Genomic DNA, 22,384 nt, shown 5'->3' with positions numbered 1-22,384 from the left:
CTAATACTCTTTTTCTACATATATAATAGGGAGTGTCCCTCCTATTTAAAGCCAATCCTCCACTTTACTCTGGCCCTTATCTTTCCCAGGTCGTCTCAAGAACTTTACACCAGAGGTTCTCAGACTGAGGGTCCCCTTATGGCTACCCTTATACTTTCCAATAACAAACACATCCACTGTACAAAATGCTAAAGAAAGTTCTTAAAGCAGAAGTAAAATAATACTAGATGAAAATGTAAGACTTATAAAAAGGAAATAAAGTTCAATTATGGTAAATATGTGGGCACTGGAACAACCCAACATCTATTCAGCTCTTACATGAAATCATATATAAGAATTAACTCACAGTGAATCATAGACCTAAAAGTAAAAGCTTAGAGCATGAATTGGCTAAAGGAAAATAAAGGCAAAAGTCTTTCTGCATCACAGAAGGAAACATTTCTTAGGTAAAAGACAAAAATTAACCGTAACATTAAAAATTTTTCAAAATTTAAAACAACTTCTACTTGAACGACACTGTTAAGAAAATGAAAAGGCAAATCACAGAATGGAAGATAATATTCTCAATATGCATCCAACAGAGGACGTGTATACAGAAAACAGAAAGAATTCTACTTTGGAATGGAATAAGAAAACAAAAACCCCAAAGCTTATAATATCAAATGTTCTGAACATATATTTCACAAAGAAGACATTCCTTTGGGACCCCATGGACTGTAGCCTGCCAGACTCCTCTGTTCATGGAATTCTCCAGGCAAGAATACTGGAGTGAGTTGCCATTTCCTTCTCCAGGGGGACTACGTGACCCAGGGATCAAACCGGGGCCTCCTGCATTACAAGTAGATTGTTTACCATCTGAGCCATCAGGGAGGCCCCAAAGAAGACATATGAATGACTACTTATAATAAGTATACTAAAAGATGCTTAACATCATTAGTCATCAGTGAAATGCAAAATCAAATCAAGAAAGATACCACTACACACTCACAAGAACAGAGAAAAAGACTGACAGTGCCAAGTATTCACCAGGGTATGAAGCCAATGGAACTCATAGTCCAAGGTCATTGGAAATGCAAACTCATGCAGCCTCTTTGGAAAAAGACCTTGGCAATTTCTTAAAATTTTAAATGTACTCTTATGATATGACCCAGAATTTCCACTCCTGGGTATTACCCAGGAGTAGTCAAAACATGTATCCACATAGGCATTTGTACAGGAATGTTCTTAGCAGCTTTATTCATAATGGCCCTAAATGAAAACAAACTAAATGCCTATCAATAGAAGAATGGATAAATAAATTGCTGTATACCCACATAATGGAATACTACTCAACAGTACAAAGAAACAACACAGATGAATTTCAAAATGTTACATCAAATGAAAGGAGTCAGACACAAAGAATACGTACTGTCTGACTCCATTTATGTTAAGCTCTAGTAAAAAACAAATCTAATCTAGAGTGATACTGGTACGTGGCTGCCAGGCTATAGCAGGAAGAGTGTTTAAAAAAAAGGGAATTGAGTGCAAAAGAGTACAACAGAAATTTGGGGGATAAAAAATTTCTATTGTCTTGACTCTGGTGGTACTTACACATATGTATACATTTGTCAAAATACACTGAACCATGCATATTTTTTCCTCAACTAACTTTTAATCCACTAGTATCTTTTCCCCAATGTTCAAATCATTTGCTGAGTTTTTAATTTCAATGACTATATTTTCATTTCTTGCCTTATATTTACCCATATCTTACTTCTAAAAGCATTTAAAAAACACTTAAACATCTGTCAATACTTTAAGTATTTCTACAACCTCAGATGTAAATTTTCTCATTTGATATACAACTCATTTCTTTACGTGGTTTGTAATGCTGAATTTTCCATAAAAGTCTTTTGTATGTTCTGTGAGTTACAGAAGTATCCTTGCTGAATATTTTGCTTACTTCTAAAACATCACACTGGTTCTACAAGAATTGGACCATTTTAAAGATAATTCCTCAGTTAAATAGTCCTTGGACATAAAAGTAGGATATACTAAGACCCTACATCCAGCCTGGGATACTAGTTTCTTTGTGACTTCTCTGCTACCCCACATCCAGAAGTGAAGTGTGAGTCTCTCAGTCATGTCCAACTCTTTGTAACTCCATGGACTGTAGCCTGTCAGGCTCCTCTGACCATGGGATTTTCCCAAGCAAGAATACTGGAGTGGGTTGCCATTCCCTTCTCCAGGGGATCTTCCTAATCCAGGGATTGAACCTGGGTCTCCTGCATTGCAGGCAAATTCTTTAACATCTGAGCCACCAGGGAAGTCATATCCAGAGTAAAAATCAAATTCCCTGTAGCTAGTAGGAAGGGGCTTTCCAGGCTGCATTTTCCTAGAAGGGCAGCCTCTCCAGACCCTATGGTTCTCGTGGGTAGCTCTTTTTTAGTCCACAGGGCTTGAAGCCTAGGTTTCCCTAACACTATGACTATCAACCTCAGTCTCCAGCTAGGTTTGCACATCCCAATGAGCCATTTAGACTTCACCTCCTCTTACCATTTGCTTTTGGATATCTTCTTTATTTCCAGTATGTGAACATTTTTCTCACTTTGTTTTAAGCTTGGTTATATATCCCATAATTCATTTGTTATATTCTATCCAAAAGTTTCTACTCCAGATGTTTGGAGTAAGAAACCTTTCAAGATAGTGAAGCCCTGATACCAAAAAGTGTAAAGGACAGTATGAGAGAGAAAAATTACAAGGTGATCATGATCACGGCACAAAGACTGAAAAGTCCTAGGTTAAAAACCTTAAACTGAGTGTAGCAAAGTAGTTAAAAAAAAAATCATCACAACCAACTTGCGTTTACCTCAGGAATGCAAGGCTGTTTTAACATTAGAATACTTAATGTAATTCAGGGGTCAGTACACAAGAAATACTTTAGCCTCTGTATGCCACATATAGTCTCTCACTTATTCTTCTTTGGTTTTGTTTAATTTTTCATCGTTTATGAACCTTTAAACAGGTAAAAGCAATTCACAGCTCACAAACTATACAAACACAGGCTGTAGGCCAGAGTTTGCCAATTCCTGATATATTTCAACTTGCTAAGAGAGTAACAGAGAAAAATCATGACTATCGCAGGCTTCCCTGGTGGCTCAATCAGTTAAGAATCCACCTGCAGTGTAGGTGACCAAGGTTCGATCCCTGGGTCAGGAAGACCCTCCCTCCACCCCACCATCCCCTGAGAAGGAAATGGCAACCCACTCCAGTATTATTGCCTGGGAAATCCCAGGGTCAGAGATCCTGGCAGAGCACAGTCCATGGGGTCACAAGAGTCAGACACAACTTAGTGATTAAATCAATCAACCAACATTGCACTCCACAGATGCATAAAATATATTCATAATATCCAACGTCCATTCATGATTTTTAAAATTATCCATGATCTAGGAAGGTAACTCCTTTAACCTGATAAGGATTATCAACTTAGAGCAATTCATAGCAACTTATATCAAACTTACTTCTTAATGAAGAAATTTAAGAAATAATTCTTAAAATTGCCTTTATTTCTCCTCAACATTGTATCCCAGCCATTGCAGTAAGGAAGAGAAAATAAAGGATTAAAGTTTGGAACAGAGAAACAAAACTGGTACTACAGAACAAATAATATGATGATCTACATAGAAAATCCTTTCTGGAAAGTACAGATAAAGTATTGGGACTTCCCTGGTGGCTCAGATGGTCAAGAATCTGCCTGCAATGCAGGAGACCCAGGTTCGATCCCTGGGTTTAGAAGATCACCTGGAGAAGGAAATGGCAACCCACTCCAGTAATCTCGCCTGGAGAATCCCACAGACAGAGAAGCCTAGCAGGCCACAGTCCATGAAGTCACAGAGTCAAATATGACTGAGTGACTAACACACACTACATAGAAATTCTTTCTGGGAAGTACAGACAAAGTATTAATAGAATTTACAAAGTTATTTAGCAATGTGGCTGAGAGTAAGACTAATGTATCTATTTATTTAAGAGCCAGTTACTTGGTTGAGTTTAGTCTGTGGAAGCTCTTGAAAAAAACTAAATTAGGCAAGCTTTCTTCTAGAGGAAGTTTTATCTCGGTTTCTACTTAGACATTACTGACCTGAGATTATCCCATTCAGGTTATTAGGCAATTCCTTAATGTGGGAATCAAGGATTCACAGTCCAGCTGCTTGTGGGAGTCTAAATCTTTGTCTCCTATTTCCAGCACTAGGGAAGAAGGAAATGGCAATCCACTCCAGTATTCTTGTCTAGAGAATCCCATGGACAGAGGAGCCTGGCAGGCTAACAGTTCATGGGATCGCAAGAGTCGGACAGGACTTGCTAACTTTCTTTTCAGCACTAGTTTTGGAATCTACCTGCAGGGTAAGCCCAGAAACCATTCACACTGCCAACTCTGATTTCTGCCCTCTGGGCTTTGTTGGAGTTTGGTATTTGTCCCGGGAGATTTCCATTACTCTTTAGTGCACTGCTATAATAAAGTATTTTATCCCAAATCTAGCTGTATCATGAAGGAAGGCCATTCTGAGCACCAAGCCCAAAGTATGATTTATAAAAACTTTAATCATTTTTCTTTCTATAATAAACAAAATGGCAAAATGTAAACAGTGGTGTTATTAGATGGTAAGTTATGAGTGACTTGTTTTCTGTATTTTCCATATCTTCTATTCATGGTCTTATTTTGTTTTTATAAAGAAGCAGCAGCAATAGTTTATTTTTTAAAAGAAGTTTTATATACAGGACACACAAAAAACCTATTTAAGTGTTATTGGAAAGCACAAATGAATATTTATCAAGCATAAACTTACTTTTCAAACAGTATCTTAATTCTCATAAAAATTCCATAACTTTAGTATCATTATCCATAATTTTGCAGAAGAGGAAACTGAGGCTCAAAAAGCCTAAATTATTTGCCAAAGTGACAGTACTGGGATTTGAAATTGAAAATACTTGTTCCAAGGCCAGCACTTTTTCCACTGAACCATTCTGCCTCCCACAAGAGAGCATTTTCACATTACCACCTGCTAGTTCTAATTAAGAGACGGTAATTAAACAATTCTCCACTCCTGACAATAATACTTCAGTTCAGTTCAGTTCAGTTCAGTCGCTCAGTCGTGTCCGACTCTTTGTGACCCCATGAATCACAGCACACCAGGCCTCCCTGTCCATCACTGACTCCCGGAGTTCACCCAAACTCATGTCCATCGAGTCGGTGATTCCATCCAGCCATCTTATCCTCGGTCGTCCCCTTCTCCTCCTAATATTTAAGCTACCAGTATTTTAAAGAAATTAATATCAACAGCTTTTTACCTGCTGGAAGATACGCTACCTTATATAATTTATATATGTTTATACCTTATACAATTCATAATATATAAAAATATAAATTATAGTATAATTAATATAATTATATAATTAATAATATATATAATATTAAAATATAAATTATAATTATAAATTATATAAGGTATAGTATATAAGGTATAAATATAAATTATAGATATATAAGGTATAAATATATATAAATTATATAAGGTATAGTATACAATTATAGTATAGTATATAATTATAATCATATAATTATAAGCTATTTCAAAAAGAAAAGGTTCCAATATGAGTTAAATGCTTTTTCAAAGCATGGCTAATCACTTTATCTATTAATGGGATATAGAACATAAAAATGTTGTTAAGTGGCCAATATACTTATAAAAACATTCAACTTGATGAGTAATTAAAGAAATATAATTCTAGTAACAATGTTACATTGATCAAATTGACAAAAAAATGCTTTAACAGTATCAGTAACAGCCAGCTTGAGTAAAAAGTGAAATTTACATTCATTTTAGGAGAGAATGTTAAAAGTTTGCTGTAAGCCAATTGATAATATTTACAATTTAAAATATATGTCATTGTGTGTGTGTGTGTTAGTCACTCAGTCATGTCCAACTCTTTGCAATCCCATGGACTGTAGCCCACCAGGCTGCTCTGTCCATGGAATTCTCCAAGCAAGAATCCTGGAGTAAGTTGCCATTTCCTTCTCCAATATGTCATTGTAGACCTGGTAATTCTTTACCTAGGAATTAATACTAAGGAAATAATCACAATATGTGTAAGAAGATTTAGCTGCAGGCTTGCTTATCTTAGAATTACTTATAATGGCAAAAAAGAAAAAAATATAAAGAATAGGGAACTGAAATTAGGTTAATGATTTTTAATAATTTTTTTAAAAAAACTACCAGTTTCAATATTTATGGGCCAGGAGATCCTGAGCAAGTCCACTGAACTCTTTCAATTTCATCAAAAAGATGGTAACAATAACAGTACCAATTTCACAGGAGGTAGTTTAAGAATGAAACAAAATGATTCAGAGACCACAATATAAAAAATTTTAAAAAAAGAGACCACAATATAGAGACCACAGTACAGAGCCTAGCATGAGTATGCTGCCTATCAGTAATACAGTCAATGTAAGGAAGATGGATGCAAAATCTGAATCCCTAGGTCTATAACTTACTAATCATTGTGCAAATTATGTGTCTCCTTGTATCTCAGTTTTCTTATCTACAAAATGAGAATAATCCCATTAAGGATTGTGAGTTCTCAACAAATTTTGCCTATTTTATTTTTAGCATTCATATTAGTAGTTAACTGTTAGAATAAAAATATATTAATTTTATAATTAATTATACACCCACTCTGAGTTGCTTACTGTATTTAGGTATGATTATGATATATAATACCTACTGTGTAGGCTGTGTTACATTATGTTGGTTTTCCTGGAATTAGTTGTTCTATTCCAGTGTATATAATCTCACTAGTGAAAATTTCACAAATAATATAATCATAAACTAAAATTCTATTACAATTTACAGGTAACATTTCCAAGAAATATAACAGTTCTAAACCCATTAATGAAGTTTTCCAAGTGACAATTATTTTAGTAAAACAACTTTTTTCCCTTCTAAACACCTTTCCCACCAACAAATGACAAGGAGAACAACTCTTTCTAATCTCCTCAAACACAGCCTTAATATAAGATTCAGAGAGACTCAAAACCTTTCAAATCCAAAAGACACATGGATTTTCAATGTTTGGAGGGCATAAAACAAGAAAAAGAACTAAAGAAAGGAGAAAATAAGGAAGATAAATTAAAGAATAAAATTATTACTGGAAAAAAAACTCTACTTCGTTCCCAACTAACAAAGTCTACTTCTACATTTTCAATACAAGTTTGGAATTAAAGTCCCAAAGCCACGTCTCATTTCATCCTTATAAGCTCACATAGAATAAAATTTTGTATCTTGGGATCACTTCCCTATTCAAGAGATATACGTGATTCCGGAAGGAAGGGACTCCTGCAAGGGGTGTTTTCCTACCTTAACAGCTTCTCCAAGAGTTTGGTTTTTGTCAGCTTCCTCACTGGAATGTAATTCAAGTCTATAATTCAATTCCTGTAGTTGCTGTGCCTGCTCATTCAGTAGCATCTGAGCCTGCTGTTCCCGAAGTAATGCGTTATTCAGTTCTTCACATGCACTTTCAAACTTCTCATGGGTGATCAATTTCTGAAAAAAAGAAAAAACATTTAACCATAAGTTAACTGCAGTATTGTTTATTTAATATTCAGTACTCTGTTTCCTAACATAAGGAGAATACAAACATCTCTAAATGTCTGACACATGACAAAAGTACAATTCATTTTTCTTAATTTCCTAAATCAAGATAAAAACCATCACTCAGGGTTTTTTTTTTTTTTTTTCATTTTATTTATTTATTTATTTTTTCATTTATTTTTATTAGTTGGAGGCTAATTATTTTACAATATTGTAGTGCTTTTTGTCATACATTGACATGAATCAGCCATGGATTTACAAGCATTCCCCATCCCGATCCCCCCTCCCACCTCCCTCTCCACCCGATTCCTCTGGGTCTTCCCAGTGCACCAGGCCCGAGCACTTGTCTCATGCATCCAGCCTGGGCTGGTGATCTGTTTCACCCTAGATGATATACATGTTTCGATGCTGTTCTCTCGAAACATCCGACCCTCGCCTTCTCCCACAGCATCACTCAGGTTTTTAAAGCACAACAACTATACTGCCAAAGTTATCATTTTTAGTCCAATAAAATTTCAGTAAGAACTGATGCCGAAGCTGAAGCCCCAATACTTGGGCCACCTAATGCAAAGAGCCAGCTCATTGCAAAAGACCCTGATGCTGGGAAAGATTGAGGGCAGGAGGAGAAGCGGGCAACAGAGGATGAGATGGTTGGATAGCATCACCAAACTCTGGGAGATAGTGAAGGACAGAGAAGCCTGGGGTGCTGCAGTCCATGGGGTCACAAAGAGATATGACTTAGCAACTGAACAACAACAGGCATTTCAAAGTTTTAAGTAAATCCATAACGCTCGGTTTAAATCTGGATACAAGAGCACTTTTTATAAAGATAATGATTGTGAAAATTAAAGCTTTTAACAAGTTCCTATGCTTTTAAAATATTACCTAAAAGTCTATGTTCAAAAAAAAAGTCTGTGTTCATTTTATGCTACCATTCAGGTTTCCCTGGTCAAACTACCCTCTCTTGGGAAGAGTCCTTACCACACCATACCTCTCTGACTCCCACCACTACTCACATTATCAAACCATCTGCTTGTATTTTCTTCAACACCAGTATCATTATCTAAATTCATCTCATATAGTTATTTACTTTTTTATTGCCTGTCCACAACCTTCCACCAACCACACATTTAAGGACCTGAGCTCCAAGGGGCACAGACCTCCTTTAGCTTGCCCACCCACCACACAAAGGAGAGTCTGGCATTCAGTAGGTATCTGTTGAATAAAAGAAGATGAATTCATTATAAACACCGGCCAATAAAAATCTGCACTGTAATATACAATACAGCATTTACAATCTTATGACTGCTCTGGAATCACTGACAGGTCTAGACAGAGGTCATCCCTTAAGGGGTATGGAATTGAGGGCAGGACATACTTGCATTATCTCTTGTGCACAACATGTAAACAAATGAAAACTAGTTACAACAAATGGCAAGAGACATCGTAATCCTGAAGTACAAAGAACAGAAATGTTTCACAAATGATGGGTAACCTGAGAAATATGTAGAAAACTGAAAGAAACCATGCAGGTCTCTTAATCACACTGCATATATACACCTATTTAATACTGATAACTTCCATTGTTCAGTTGAAAAGAATTTAAAGTGTCAACTTTCTAACATTCCTCTATTCCCTATTCTCTGGGTCTTGTGAAAAAATATTTTTGTACTTCAACCATTTACTTGTCACACTGTTTTAAATTATTGCTTCTTGCCATCAGAACATTCTGTTCTTTACACTCCACTTGGCCTCTATAAATGACAGTCTTCATTATTTTGCAGGACTTCTTCCCATTCCTCCAAAATGCCTCCTTTACCTAAAAACTGAGCTAACTTTAGCCCCTCTCTTGTCCACGTATCCCTCCCAGAGATTGGCTCAATTCTGTTTCACTCTTCCATGAATAAATAGGGTCAAACAAGTATAGCCATGCAGAGTAAGAAAGAGATAGTGTGTGGAAGCAGTTGTATGGAGCTAAGAAAATCTAAAAAAGAAACAATGGGAGTTAGCTTTTAAAGAACAAGTGTCAGTAGATGAACATGGTATTCCAAAATAATACAAGTACTGAAACACTTTCGGCAGGCAGGATGTATCCCTTTAGGTTACAATTTTAGCCTAAGCTGAAGAAACTATTGTTTGCCTCCTACCCACTTGGACTGAATTAAATCAAAGATGATGATTTGAGACACATTCCCCAATTTTTTAAGAGGAAAATAACATCATGTTGCCATTTATACTTTTTAATATAATAATCCGTTATTAATATAGCTAGATATGAACATTAACCACTATAGTGAAGTAGTTTAAAGTCTGAGTTTTAGAGTCAGAATTATGAGCTTCAAATCCCATAATTTCCACATACTAACTGTGTGACTCAGAGCAAGTTACTTAGCTGTTCTGTATCCTACATCGTTCACCTGTTTAAAAAAAAAAAGGATAAAAGTACTATTGAACTATTGTTGACATGAGAGGACTAAATGAATCAGTTAGGGTCAGTACCTGATACATGATAGTAAATTGATCACAAAATGTTAGAAATCATCACAATGTTATACTACATAATTGTATGTCAAATAGAAAAATTATTTATCTCATTCCTTCAATTATTACTTCAATTAATCCTATTTTTATTTGTACACTTCAGTGAAAGTAATTCACACTAAACATTTCTTGGTGCATGTTCTTTGCATTTTCTGCAAACAAGTTATTCAACTAAAGTTTATTTGCTACAGAAGTATCATTTCCTATGTTTCAGTCACAGTCACGTTTTAACAGGGCTATGAGCTCTGCTGACAGACAATCAGTACTCCTTTAAGCATCTGATGTAACTTTTTTTTTTCAGTTTTCTTTACTGAGATGATTCTAATGATTCTGTGCTTTTTATTTAATTAGCATATAACATTGCTTAAGTTTAGGATGTACGACATTGATTTGAAACACTTCTAAACTGCAAAACAATTACCACTGCAGCATTAGCTACTCTATCAAGTCACATAATTACTTCATTTTGTGATGAGAACATTTAAGTTCCAGTCACTTAGCAAGTTTGAAGTGTACTGTTAGGGCATTTTAGAAGGGAAGTGTTCTAAAGAAGTTCTATTGAGGGGACTAATTTATCTGAAAAATATAAAAAATTAATAAAAGCAAACATACATTTGCTCTCTGACATTTTATATATATATTATATGTATACAATATATATTTAATATCAGAGAAGCGCTTACCGAAGCAATGGCTTTAAAAATCATATATACTTACAGACTGCTTAAATTCATTTAATTGCATTTGGAGACCCTGGGCTTTGTCAAGCTCCTTCTTCATTTCATTCACATTCCGTTTCAGTTCTGTGACCTCTAAGCGCAGTGAGCGACGCTCCACTTCTGCTGCATGCAGCCTTTGTGTAAATCCAAATATTTGCTTCTGTAATGATGCTGTGCTTTTCTGTTGTCAAACAAGAGCAATTTTACAAGAAGTAACTACAGATTTTCTAAGAAGTCCACAGCAATGACCATACATTTTACCAAATTAAATGTAACCTGGGATACACAGAGAACAATACCAGCTCTTACTAAAACTTGTTTAAGTGAAAGCTTTATTTTTTACGTGATCAATAACTTGCCTTACATGAAATGAGCAACTGAAGGAAAGAAATAATCTAGGTGACTAGAAAATGTAATAATCAATTACTTCTTACACAATTCTGTTGCAGTATACTTACAGAGAACAGTAAATTCAGAACTCATTCCAGAACATTTGTATTTTGATATTATTGACACTTATTTGGAGGTGCTTTCATTTATCATATTAAATGATTACATGAAATCTAAAAGAATTTGCACACACTTGTGTACAACTAATTTAAGCTACATATAAACTTGACTTTGAATTAAATTTACAAGTTCTAAAATCCCTATTCAATGAAACTGCATACATACCAAAATGGGCACATGGCCTTGCAGACCGTATTTCAGGGCCAATGTGTTTACTTTATGAAGTCCCCGGGCCAGCCTCTGAACCAGGGAGTCTTTTTCTACATATGTCACACTCCTGTTGCTGTGCAAAGGTATACTGTCCATTGCCAGACTGATTTTATCCATGAGTTTTGCAAAAGAATTCTTGGCTGCCCCTATAAGCAAATGTCCACAAATTCTGGAATTTGGATCTTCAAAAGAAAAAGAAAACAGGCACAGAAAAACGGGACTTGTCGCATGTTCATTTCACAATACTGCAATCACAACATAATGAAAATATTTTCTCAATTATATAATTCCTATTAACTGATAGCAATCCATCCAAGAAGCCAAGAAGCTCCCTCCGATACTAATTTTCACTGAGTAGGAAACAGCCCACCTACTAAATAATGTATCTAAAGAAAATCTGCATGTATTTACAGTATTCCTTCATACTGAACACTATGACACTAAAAAGTCATCATCAATCTTTTCTTTTAAAACCTAACAAATTCATTTTCTATTTATAGCTACTGAAGCTTATTACCTTAATGTCACACTATTTATATTATCAGAAAAGAAAATACAATTTGTCTTATTCCAAGGCAATTAAAATTTTACAACTACAATTACTCATTTTCCCAGAGGATTTTGGTAATCATTCCTCTCATATAATGGACTTAAGGTCCCAGCATATCCAACATGGCCTGCTAGCTGCTAGATTCATCAGGTCTGTAATTAATAATTGTGTTTAATGTTGATAAATAAAATTGTCAGTGTTCTTTCTACTAATTGGTATTCCAGATAATGGTTAATAGGTTTATTTAGGCCTTAATAAAAGTCATGTAATTTAGTTTTCCCTCTGCTAGGCGGGTCTTCATCTGTCATTACTTGTCTTACGATACTATCCATGTAAAATGACGAACATGAAGAGACTGTTTAAATAAAGTAGTATACCACTCTACATTTCAAGCTCCTCTGCTGTTGGGAGTTAATTTAAATCTTGTCGACACATCAGAAGAGCAAAAAGAGTGTTTGGCCAGTTTTCTCCAAGAGAAAAGTGTTTCATGATTCTAAGAACACACATGGTGGACACTGAGAGTAGCACTGACTGAGAAGCTGATCCATCCGTGGTTTTCTGTCAGAAACTGTCATCTCACGGAAGCCCTCTGCTCAAAAACTTGAGCCTGTTTTCTTTCTTTATTCCTTAGTTTACGAAAGGAAAGATTAATTTCTAAGTTTATGCAGCAGTTAGAACCAGAGAACCACACTGCTCAGAAGTTACACGTAAACTAGAAATTGTTTATTGGATAAAAGTACAAAACTCTTATAAAACATCTACATGGATAAAACATCCTCCATGTAGAACTGATTTCTTTCAGCTATTGATGCTTTGGCTTCTAAGAATATAAGGAAAAGTAAATTTAAAATATGTCCTCTGTCATAAATATGTTCTCTGAGAAGCCCATGGACAGAAGGCACAAAGTATAATTGCAATACACAGTTCTTTTCATAACAGATTCCTTAAATAAATCATGAATAAAAAAATTTAGTAGGTTTATATAGAATAAACATATAATGCAGAACACTGTAAAGAGTTACAAAACTACAGGATGTATTTAACAGGTTAAATGATTGAATAAACAGTAAAATTTATTTGTTATAACATTCAATATAACACATCAATTCTGATGTCTATATATGTACTCCCTGTTTCTCCAGCAAGCTTGCAACTCCTTGATTATTTTCATCAGGTAAACTTTTTTTGTCTTTACAGTGCCAGTCTAGCACATATAAGTATTTTTAACAGGTTTGTTGGATTAACTTATATTTCTTTTTGCTTCTATAGTAGCTGCAATAATGTTGAATACAAGAATGCATTCAATGATACCAAGAGAAGATGATTAACATTAGCTTTTATAGTATGTCAAAAGTTATTCTTTCTAAATAGATGGGATAAAGGCTCATTGTTATAAGAAATTTTCAGGAATACAGAGGTAATATACCTTTTATCCTTTAGAAGAAAAATCAACTATAATTAAATTTTAATGAATGGTAGCACTTTTTTTCCTATACCACAGCAATGTGTTGTATAGACACTAACCACTCTGAGAGGTGAAATGAAGTGGCAAAATAATTTCACAAGGCATTCTTTTGAATTTTTAAGAAGCAGGAAAGAGGCATACACTCCAAGTTTCTAACTGCTACTTTCGATGAATTACAGAAAGCATATTAAGTAATTTATGCTTTGATGAATAAGAAGTGTTTTTACAATTTACTTCACATCATACAGTATAGAGTACAATTAATTCAATATTAAACAAGTGAAGAAACAAAAAAATCCTCTAGTGACATAGTTGTAGAACTATTTGTGTAATGATACAGAAATAAAGTCACTGAAATTCCTTATGTCTAAACCTGTCTAGACTGCTTAAAACGTTTGACTTGTTACATTTAACAAATTCTTGTTTACACTAAATACATTTGTTAATCATTTTTCCCCTAATTCAAGAAAGAAGAGGACTCTATGTTCTGAAATTACCTTTTCCAATAGAAGGGGCAATATTGCATGACTAAGGTTAATATCCTCAAAACAAATTCATAGAGAATTGTTTCGATCAGTAGTCTTAATGCTAATCTGCATGATATACAAGGAGTTCTTATAATTCTATATGAAACAAACACACACCCCCACATATGAACATAATGAGTTAATTTGTAAAAGAATATGAATGGGTATAGAACAAATGAAAAGATATGCAACCTAACAATCAAAATTATAAATAAGGAATAATATAGAGCTTTCTTTCCTCTTTCAAATTGATAAAGATGAAAAAGACTGTCAAAACTTTGTGTGCCAAAGATACAATGTGAAAATCAGAATTCTAAGTACTGTTCATGGAAGTGTAATGCAAAGAAACTTTTATGAAAGGAAGACTGACTATAATTTCCAAATGTAAAATATGCAAACTCATTTCTTAGGACTTCGCCAAGGCAATAATTGCACAAGTATAAAATGCTTTTATGTACGAATATGCTAATCACAGCATCGTTTATTATAATATTACTTAAAATAATAAAAAATATGAAAAAAATGTCAATATCCATCAATAGGGAATTCTCAGAGTCAACTATATACATATGAACAACAGAATAAGGGAAAAGTGAAAGTGTTAGTCGCTGAGTCATGTTCAACTCTTTGTGACCCCCATGGACTGTAGCCCACCAGACTCCTGTTCATGGAATTCTCCAGGCAAGAATTCTGGAGTAGTATGTGATCAGATATAAATAATGAAGTACACTTATCTTACTGACATAGAAAGAAATCTATTATCCAGTGAGTAGAAAAATATAATGAGACATGATTATATGATTTCCTCATATAAAACTGCATGTTTGGTGTGTATATATGTTTATAAACATGTCTGGAAGATTTGTAGAAATCATTAAAGTGTTAAGAATGATAGGGGTAGCCTTTTGGGTGATTTTTTTTCTTCTGTGCAAGTTTCTATATTGTGTCAAGTTTTTATACCATGCATAAACACTTTTACAGAAATAACACAAATATTTTAAAAAGCACTGTATACTGGGACTTCCCCAGTGGTCCAGTGGTTAAGACTCCACACTTCCACTGCATGGGGTACAGGTTTGATCCCTGGTTGAAGAACTAAGAGCCCATATGCCACAGGGTGCAACTAAAATAAATAAAGCTTTAAAAAAAAAAAAGCACTGTATAACTGCCTTCTTCATTCAATCATTAAAGAGCCAGCGATAGAGCAACTCATATGTATGAAGATACTGTGCTAAGCAATGTGGAGATGGGATCTATAACACTGATTAAAAATCAGTAGCTCTTGTTTCTATAAGTGTTATTTATAAATAATACTATAGATATAAATGACCAATAACAGGAGTACTCAAAAACATACCTTGACTTAGACAGATGCTATTGAGGGGAATGATTATCAAAAGCAGGGGGTTATTGGTCATGTTTGTCCCATATACACCTTTGGTAGCCTGATAAAACCTACAGATCCCCTTCTTATAATAATACTTTTAAACATGTTAATTCAAAATATATAGAATTACAATGAAAGCAAATTTTATTAAAATGCAGTTATCAAACAATTTTAAGGTTCATGAGATCCAACCTGTCAATCCTAAAGGAAATCAGTCCTGAATATTCATTGGAAGGACTGATGCTGAAGCTGAAACTCCAATACTTTGGTCACCTTATGCAAAGAACTGACACATTGGAAAAGATCCTGATGCTGGGAATGACTGAAGGTGGGAGGAGAAGGGGACGACAGAGGATGAGATGGTTGGATGGCATTACAAATGCAATGGACATGAGTTTGAGTAGACTCCGGGAGTTGGTGATGGACAGGGAAGCCTGGCGTGCTGCAGTACGTGGGGTCGCAGAGAGTCAGACACAACTGAGTGACTGAACTGAACTGAACATATTAAATATAAGATAATATATTTTAAATATATAAATATATTATAAATATAAATATATAAGTTTATATATTTAAATATAATTTATATATTTAAATATAAATATATTTATGAGTTTTATATATTTATAAATACATATTATAAATATTATATAAAGTTATAAATATTATGTGCATTATATATTTAAAATTAATATATCAAACTAATTAGAATTAATATTTTTAAATTAGCATGTGAAAGTTGTTGCTTAGCCACACTAAGAACCTTGACCTATGAGATGATCTTTATGAAGGCATTAAACATGTCAGGCTCACGTCAATTTTTTTTTAATATTTAGAAGTGATGAAAATCCTAACCCACAGTATATACTGCTACAAATGTAATTAAAGTTCCTATAGTTCACTTTACAAGTCAGAGGTAGGTGTTTCTCAAAAAATATTAGAATACACCAAGGCTTTCAAATTCTTAATATGTATACACTACTATATATAAAATAGATAACCAACAGTAACTAACTGTATAGCACAAGGAACTATACTCAGTATTTTGTAATAATCTATAAGGAAAGAAATCTGAAAATAATATATATATGTATAACTGAAGCTATTTGCTATAAATCTGAAACTAATATAACACTGTAAATCAACTATACTTAAATGAAAATTTTTAAAAAATCTATTGTGGAAAGTTTTTGTTCAAAATTCAGTGAGTTCATCTTTGGCTAAGTCAATGTATTCAATAGATTTATATCAAAAAGTTAAAAAGATTGTGAATCTACGATTCGCATTAGATGCTATAAAGACAGAAAGAACTTAACACTTTTGAAAGAGTTCTGAACTGTTTCCAGGTACTTACAGGTTGCTCTTTCAAAGAAGTAACAGAATTTTTTACTTAGGGAGTACTGGAAAGCAACATAGAATGAAGATCACAGACGCTCCACTGGATGGATGAACAACTACTAGGTGTAGGGCTGTCCTGAGATGCGGTCAGCTGCCCTGCATCAGTGTCCAGCTATACATAGAAGACTGATAACAAACCATGTGTGGGATAATCTATTACTGATCACCAGAAGATGAGCATAAACAATATCTAGAGATAGTTGTAACAACTATATTATAATTTTTAAATAGCTGTGATTTTAATTAGTAACTAAGTCACCCTGCTGTTAATATTATCACAGTCTGTCATCACCATGCATAACTGGAGGAAATGTTGAAATTCATGAATGGTTAGTAAACCAAGATGTAATTATTTTTCATTCATGTCCATCAATACTCCCCCTCTGAATTCTATCCATGGACCATTTTGAGAAAGGTTCTGTGAACCCCAGATTAAAGAATCTGTGCGCAATTCAGGAGACTCAGGTTCAGTCCCTGTATCGGGAAGATCCCCTGGAAGAATGGAATGGCTACCCACTGCAGTATTCTGGAATTCTGTGGACAGAGGAGGATGGTGGGCTATAGTCCATGGGATCGCAAAGAGTAAGACATGACTGAGCGACTGACACACCTTATCTAATAAATATACTACTCAATCATAAATCTGCATCCTTGAGCCTCTACTTTTCCATCAGCTTAGACAATAAGGAAGCTACATACCTGGACTACTCCACTCTAAAAACTACTATAGTATGCTCTCAGTTTTCACTGAAGATGAGTATAAGTAACACTAGCAAGAAAAAAACTTCTGTATCTTCACGAAGCAGCTTTTAAAGATATAAACTGTGATGTTATTCAATATCTCCAATATGATAATACATGTAATAAATTCCTCTTAGGGTCTAGTAGCAAAAAAAAAAAATAGTTTGCTCTGTATGTTTGGAGACATAACAGAGCATCCTATATCTGGGGAACAGCAAGCAACTCAGTTTAGCTGAACTGTAGGTTTATGAATGAGAGTGCAGAGAGGTGAAACTATACAAAAAATGAGAATCAGATCAAGAAGGGTTTTGTACACCAAGCTAAAGAGCTGATTCATAAAGTAAGAAATGAAGACTACTACTGCTGTTGATACAAAGACACATGACAAACCAAGCACCGCCAGCATGCAATAACTCATCTAAACCCTTACAACAGCCAATGAGATTATACGATTATTAGTCATTGAAAATAAGTGATGAAAAACAAACAACAAAAATGGTACATAGGATGATCTGGTCATACTGAAATAGATCTTGAAAGAATTACACACAAATAATAATCATACTCTCAGAGAGGGGTTATAGAAGCTATCTTTACTTAAAGTGATATTTTATAAACACCTGTAAGCTGCCATAACTTTTCTCTGGAGCAAGGTCGGGGTTAAAAATATTTTTAACACACATGTATTACTTTAGAATATATCTGAGAGGAAATTTTTTCTTTTGTTCTTTTACAAAAACTCAAAAAAACAATTGTGCTGCTTTGTTAGAGAGTATCTGGATATTCAATCAAATTTTCTATGGTTCCTAAAAGTTTCCACGAACGATCTGTAAGTTGCAAATATGTTAAAGCTTCATATATGTTTCTTAAAATAATTTTGACCTTGTAAATTATTTTAACTAGTAAATATACTCTATGGACATGTGACACTGGAATTTGACATGGTCACGAACACTTCCAAAAATCAATTATTTATTCAAAAGTGTTCTTAAAAATGACAGGCAAATAAATTTTAACTTAAGAAAACAAAATAGCTGTTCATCATAAAATCCTTTCAAATTTTCTGTATGCTTGAAAATTCTCAAAATGTTTGAAAAATATGGGAAAAGGCAAACATAATCATTTTTAAAGCCACAAAATACAAGTCGGTAAGTTAAATGTGGTTTCCTTCAAAGGAGACACTCGTAGCTCCAGAGTTAAAAATGATCCCTGGTCAGACTGTACTTGTCTGAGATATGAATGACATTAGATGTATAACAAAATTCTGTAAATTACTTCTTCTCACACTTTACTGTGTATATAGACCATCTTTTTAGAACGCAGATTCTGGCATGACATTGCACTTCTAGCATATCACTGTTAATGCTGAGGGTGCTGGTCCACGGCCACACTTCGAGTGACACGTCTCTCTGTACTCTTTGTTAGGATTCAATAAAGTCTTTAAGTTTTAAAATATAAACCAAAAACTACTTGCTAATACAAATATCTTTACTTGCCGCTTTGAACTTCCTAATGTGAAACCTCAATGTTGTGCCAAATACAGCCTAGATTTCTGAGTTTTGAGTGGAAGAGCTGCTATGACCTCTACAAAGTTAACTTAAAGTATACAACAAAAGAGAGTTGTGAGTAGTAATAGCAGGGGCATGTATATCTGAGTCATCTATATTCTATATAATTAAGATTCACTTACAATTGAAATGTATAACAAAATGCATGAACATTCTATTCATCATCAGCTACACCTGTATTTATTCAGAGATATTTCAGAGCAAATCAGCACATTTGTTTCTATGTTGAGAAATTCAGTCTGAACAAGTTACATAAAAAGTTGAGCTATCTATAGGGTTCTTCAGTCCATTCCTATAATGATTGATATCCTAGCTCTTCAGTGGAAGTAACATTCTCCCCTGTTTGAGGTAAATGATCTCTTGCAGGCACACCATTTGGATACCTGGAAGAGGTAATTTATCTCAAGTGGGCAAACACTTTAATGAAGGCAAGAAGGTTGCCACCTGTCCAGTATTTACAGAGACAACATGGAAATCGGGGTCTTTGCCCACTGCCTATAAATACGCTGTCAAAGTTTAAGAAGGCAGCAGGGCCAACTACCCTTAGCAACCACTTCACTTTCTGAGTAGTGAATTCAGGTCACTGTTGTTGAACTTGCAGCTTCATGAAAAGGTATACAGGTTCCACTGAGACATCAGCATACACAAAAGAGATAAAATGACATTTATTGGAAAATGATATATACAAGGGACTTGGAAAGATGCATTGACTCCAAATAACTATGAGCTAGGAACTTTCCTTGGCCAAATTTTACAGATACAGATAGTGGGAATGAAAAAGGATGAAATGATTTTCCCAATGGCACACATGTAGTAAGCAGTGGAACCCAGATTCAAATTTAGAATCCAGGTTCCTAATCAATATTCTATTATATATCCAACATGTTTAATTTTCTCTCCCAAATAGTTAATAGTTTAATTCAGAACTCACTCTAAAAAAGATAAGCACCTAAATTTCTAAAAGAGTATTGTACTGATATATTTAAGCTTTGAACAAAGATAACAGGAGAAGCAATAGCTACTACTTAATATATTAGAGGTTACTACTTGGTATTGCCATACAGGTACTAGCTTTCCTGGAGCTAAAAAGAAAACAAGTGAAAAATGAATGAAGTAATGCCATTTGCCACAACAGGAAAGGAGCTAGAGACTGCCATACTAAGTAAGTCAGAAACTCAAATATATGATATCGCTTATATGTGGAATCTAAAATATGATACAAATGAACTTATTTGCAAAACAGAAACAGACTCATTGACATAGAAAACAAACTTATGGTTAGTAAAGGGGAAGGGGGAGGGATAAACTAGGAGTTTTGGATAAGCAGATATCAATCATGTCCGATTCTTTGCGACCCCATGGACTATCTGTCCAGAGAATTCTCCAGGCCAGAATACTAGAGTGGGTAGCTGTTCCCTTCTCCAGGGGATCTTCCCAATCCAGGGATCAAACCCAGGTCTCCAGCATTACAGGTGGTTTTCTGTACCAACTGAACTACCAGGGAAACCCAGATATGAACTACTATATATATAAAAGAGAGAAACAACGAAGATCTACTTTATAGCACAGAGAACTATACTCAATATTCTATAATAAACACTAAAAAAAAAAAGAATATGAAAGAGTATATATGTGCGTGTGTGTATATATATATGAATCACTTTGCTATGTACCAGAAACTAACACAATACTGTAAATAAAAAAGTGACAGTGAGGCCATCAATACATAGTCCTAACAATATGATTTAAATTTTTAGCACGTTCTTCAAAAAGAAAAATAAAGAGGGAACAGAGAAGAAAAAGAGTTCTAAGAAATATTCTCTTTGATTTCCGAATTTTCACATGTCCTAAGTAGACTTTCCCAAGATTCTACCATTTCAGTTTCCCACTTGGCTGAAAGAATCAAGGTACAACTCACAGTATCAGATGATTCAAGGGACAAAAAATCAATTACAAATCAAAGCTGAACTGATATTCTTGATACCTGGCCTAGGATGAAAACATCCTACTGTAAACTGGTTAAACAGATGATGGAACGTCCAACTGATATATATTACCCAGATATCACAATCACTCTCTAGAAGAATATTACCAGAAATAAATAATGGAATAGCATGTGAGCAACTTGCTTGCAAACCAGTCAGCCAATATAATTCTTTGTTGTGTACCTGCAACTTTTCCATAAGTCCGAGGCTGTTTCAAAATAATTTTTAAATGAAGACATTAAAAAGCATGCAGCCTATGATATCATTTATATCACTTATCAGTCCGTTAGTGGATGGATGAGTGGGTGGGAACTCCAAGAGATGGAAGGGAGGAAGGAAGGGTGAGTGGATTGAGAGAGAGAAATGTTTTCTTAATCCTTATATGTATACGAATTTATAACAAAACCATGTTTTAACAATTGGAACTGTAAGGGATGTGTAAATGGCCTTGAAATTTTAAGATAAACTAATGTATTTTCAACTGAAATTTACATTTTTATGAAATTTCATTATTATTTCATTAATGCAATAAATCTAAATAAAGACCAATATTTGAACTAAGAAAAGTTAGTAAAATAGAAAACAAAGACAAGTAAGTGCTTTACAAATTAACTCATTTAGTCCTCTAAACAATTCTGAGAAAAGTAATCCTATTTCAACTTTACAAGTAAAGAAACGACAACAGAGGGTTTCAACAACTTGCCCATGTCACTTGGTGAGCATGAGTCAGTACTCAAAATCAGGAAGAATACATACTTAACCCTACATACTTAACCCTACACCATGTTGCCTCCACGGTATAACAGCACTTAGGCAATTTTATTTATTTATTTTTTTTTCTTAGGCAATTTTAGAACAGAAAATTAGTAACTAGTAGTTTAAAAAATGTACACAGGAAACATGCATGTGTTCATGTTCATTAACACGAGATGCTGCTTTCATGGTGAGATGGGGGTAAGGGAACAACAATTTTTTAGCACCCGCTATATACCAGGTACCATACAAAATGTTCAACAAGCGTTATCATATTAATTCCTCCTAACAACTGGGAAGACAGCATTATCTTCATTTATAGGTAAAGACTGCGAGGCCTGGTAAAGTTAAGTAACTTGCCCAACTTCACACAACTAATAACTAGCAAGACTAAATATA

The 22,384-nt window shown here is 34.4% G+C and overlaps 1 protein-coding gene across 1 annotated transcript in view; it reads right to left on the bottom strand.

Annotated features, from left to right (window-relative positions):
- The window catches only part of CCDC171 (coiled-coil domain containing 171), a 322,272-nt gene that overhangs the window by 160,787 nt on the left and 139,101 nt on the right, over nt 1–22,384 (bottom strand). Inside the window, 3 exon segments of the mRNA XM_043486967.1 lie at nt 7,398–7,583; nt 10,890–11,072; nt 11,567–11,793. Coding sequence (XP_043342902.1) covers nt 7,398–7,583; nt 10,890–11,072; nt 11,567–11,793 — 596 coding nt within the window.

This window comes from Cervus canadensis, chromosome 14 (genome assembly GCF_019320065.1).
Source record: "Cervus canadensis isolate Bull #8, Minnesota chromosome 14, ASM1932006v1, whole genome shotgun sequence".
Taxonomy (NCBI): Eukaryota; Metazoa; Chordata; class Mammalia; order Artiodactyla; family Cervidae; genus Cervus; species Cervus canadensis.
This window is presented reverse-complemented; position numbering and strand designations above follow the sequence as displayed.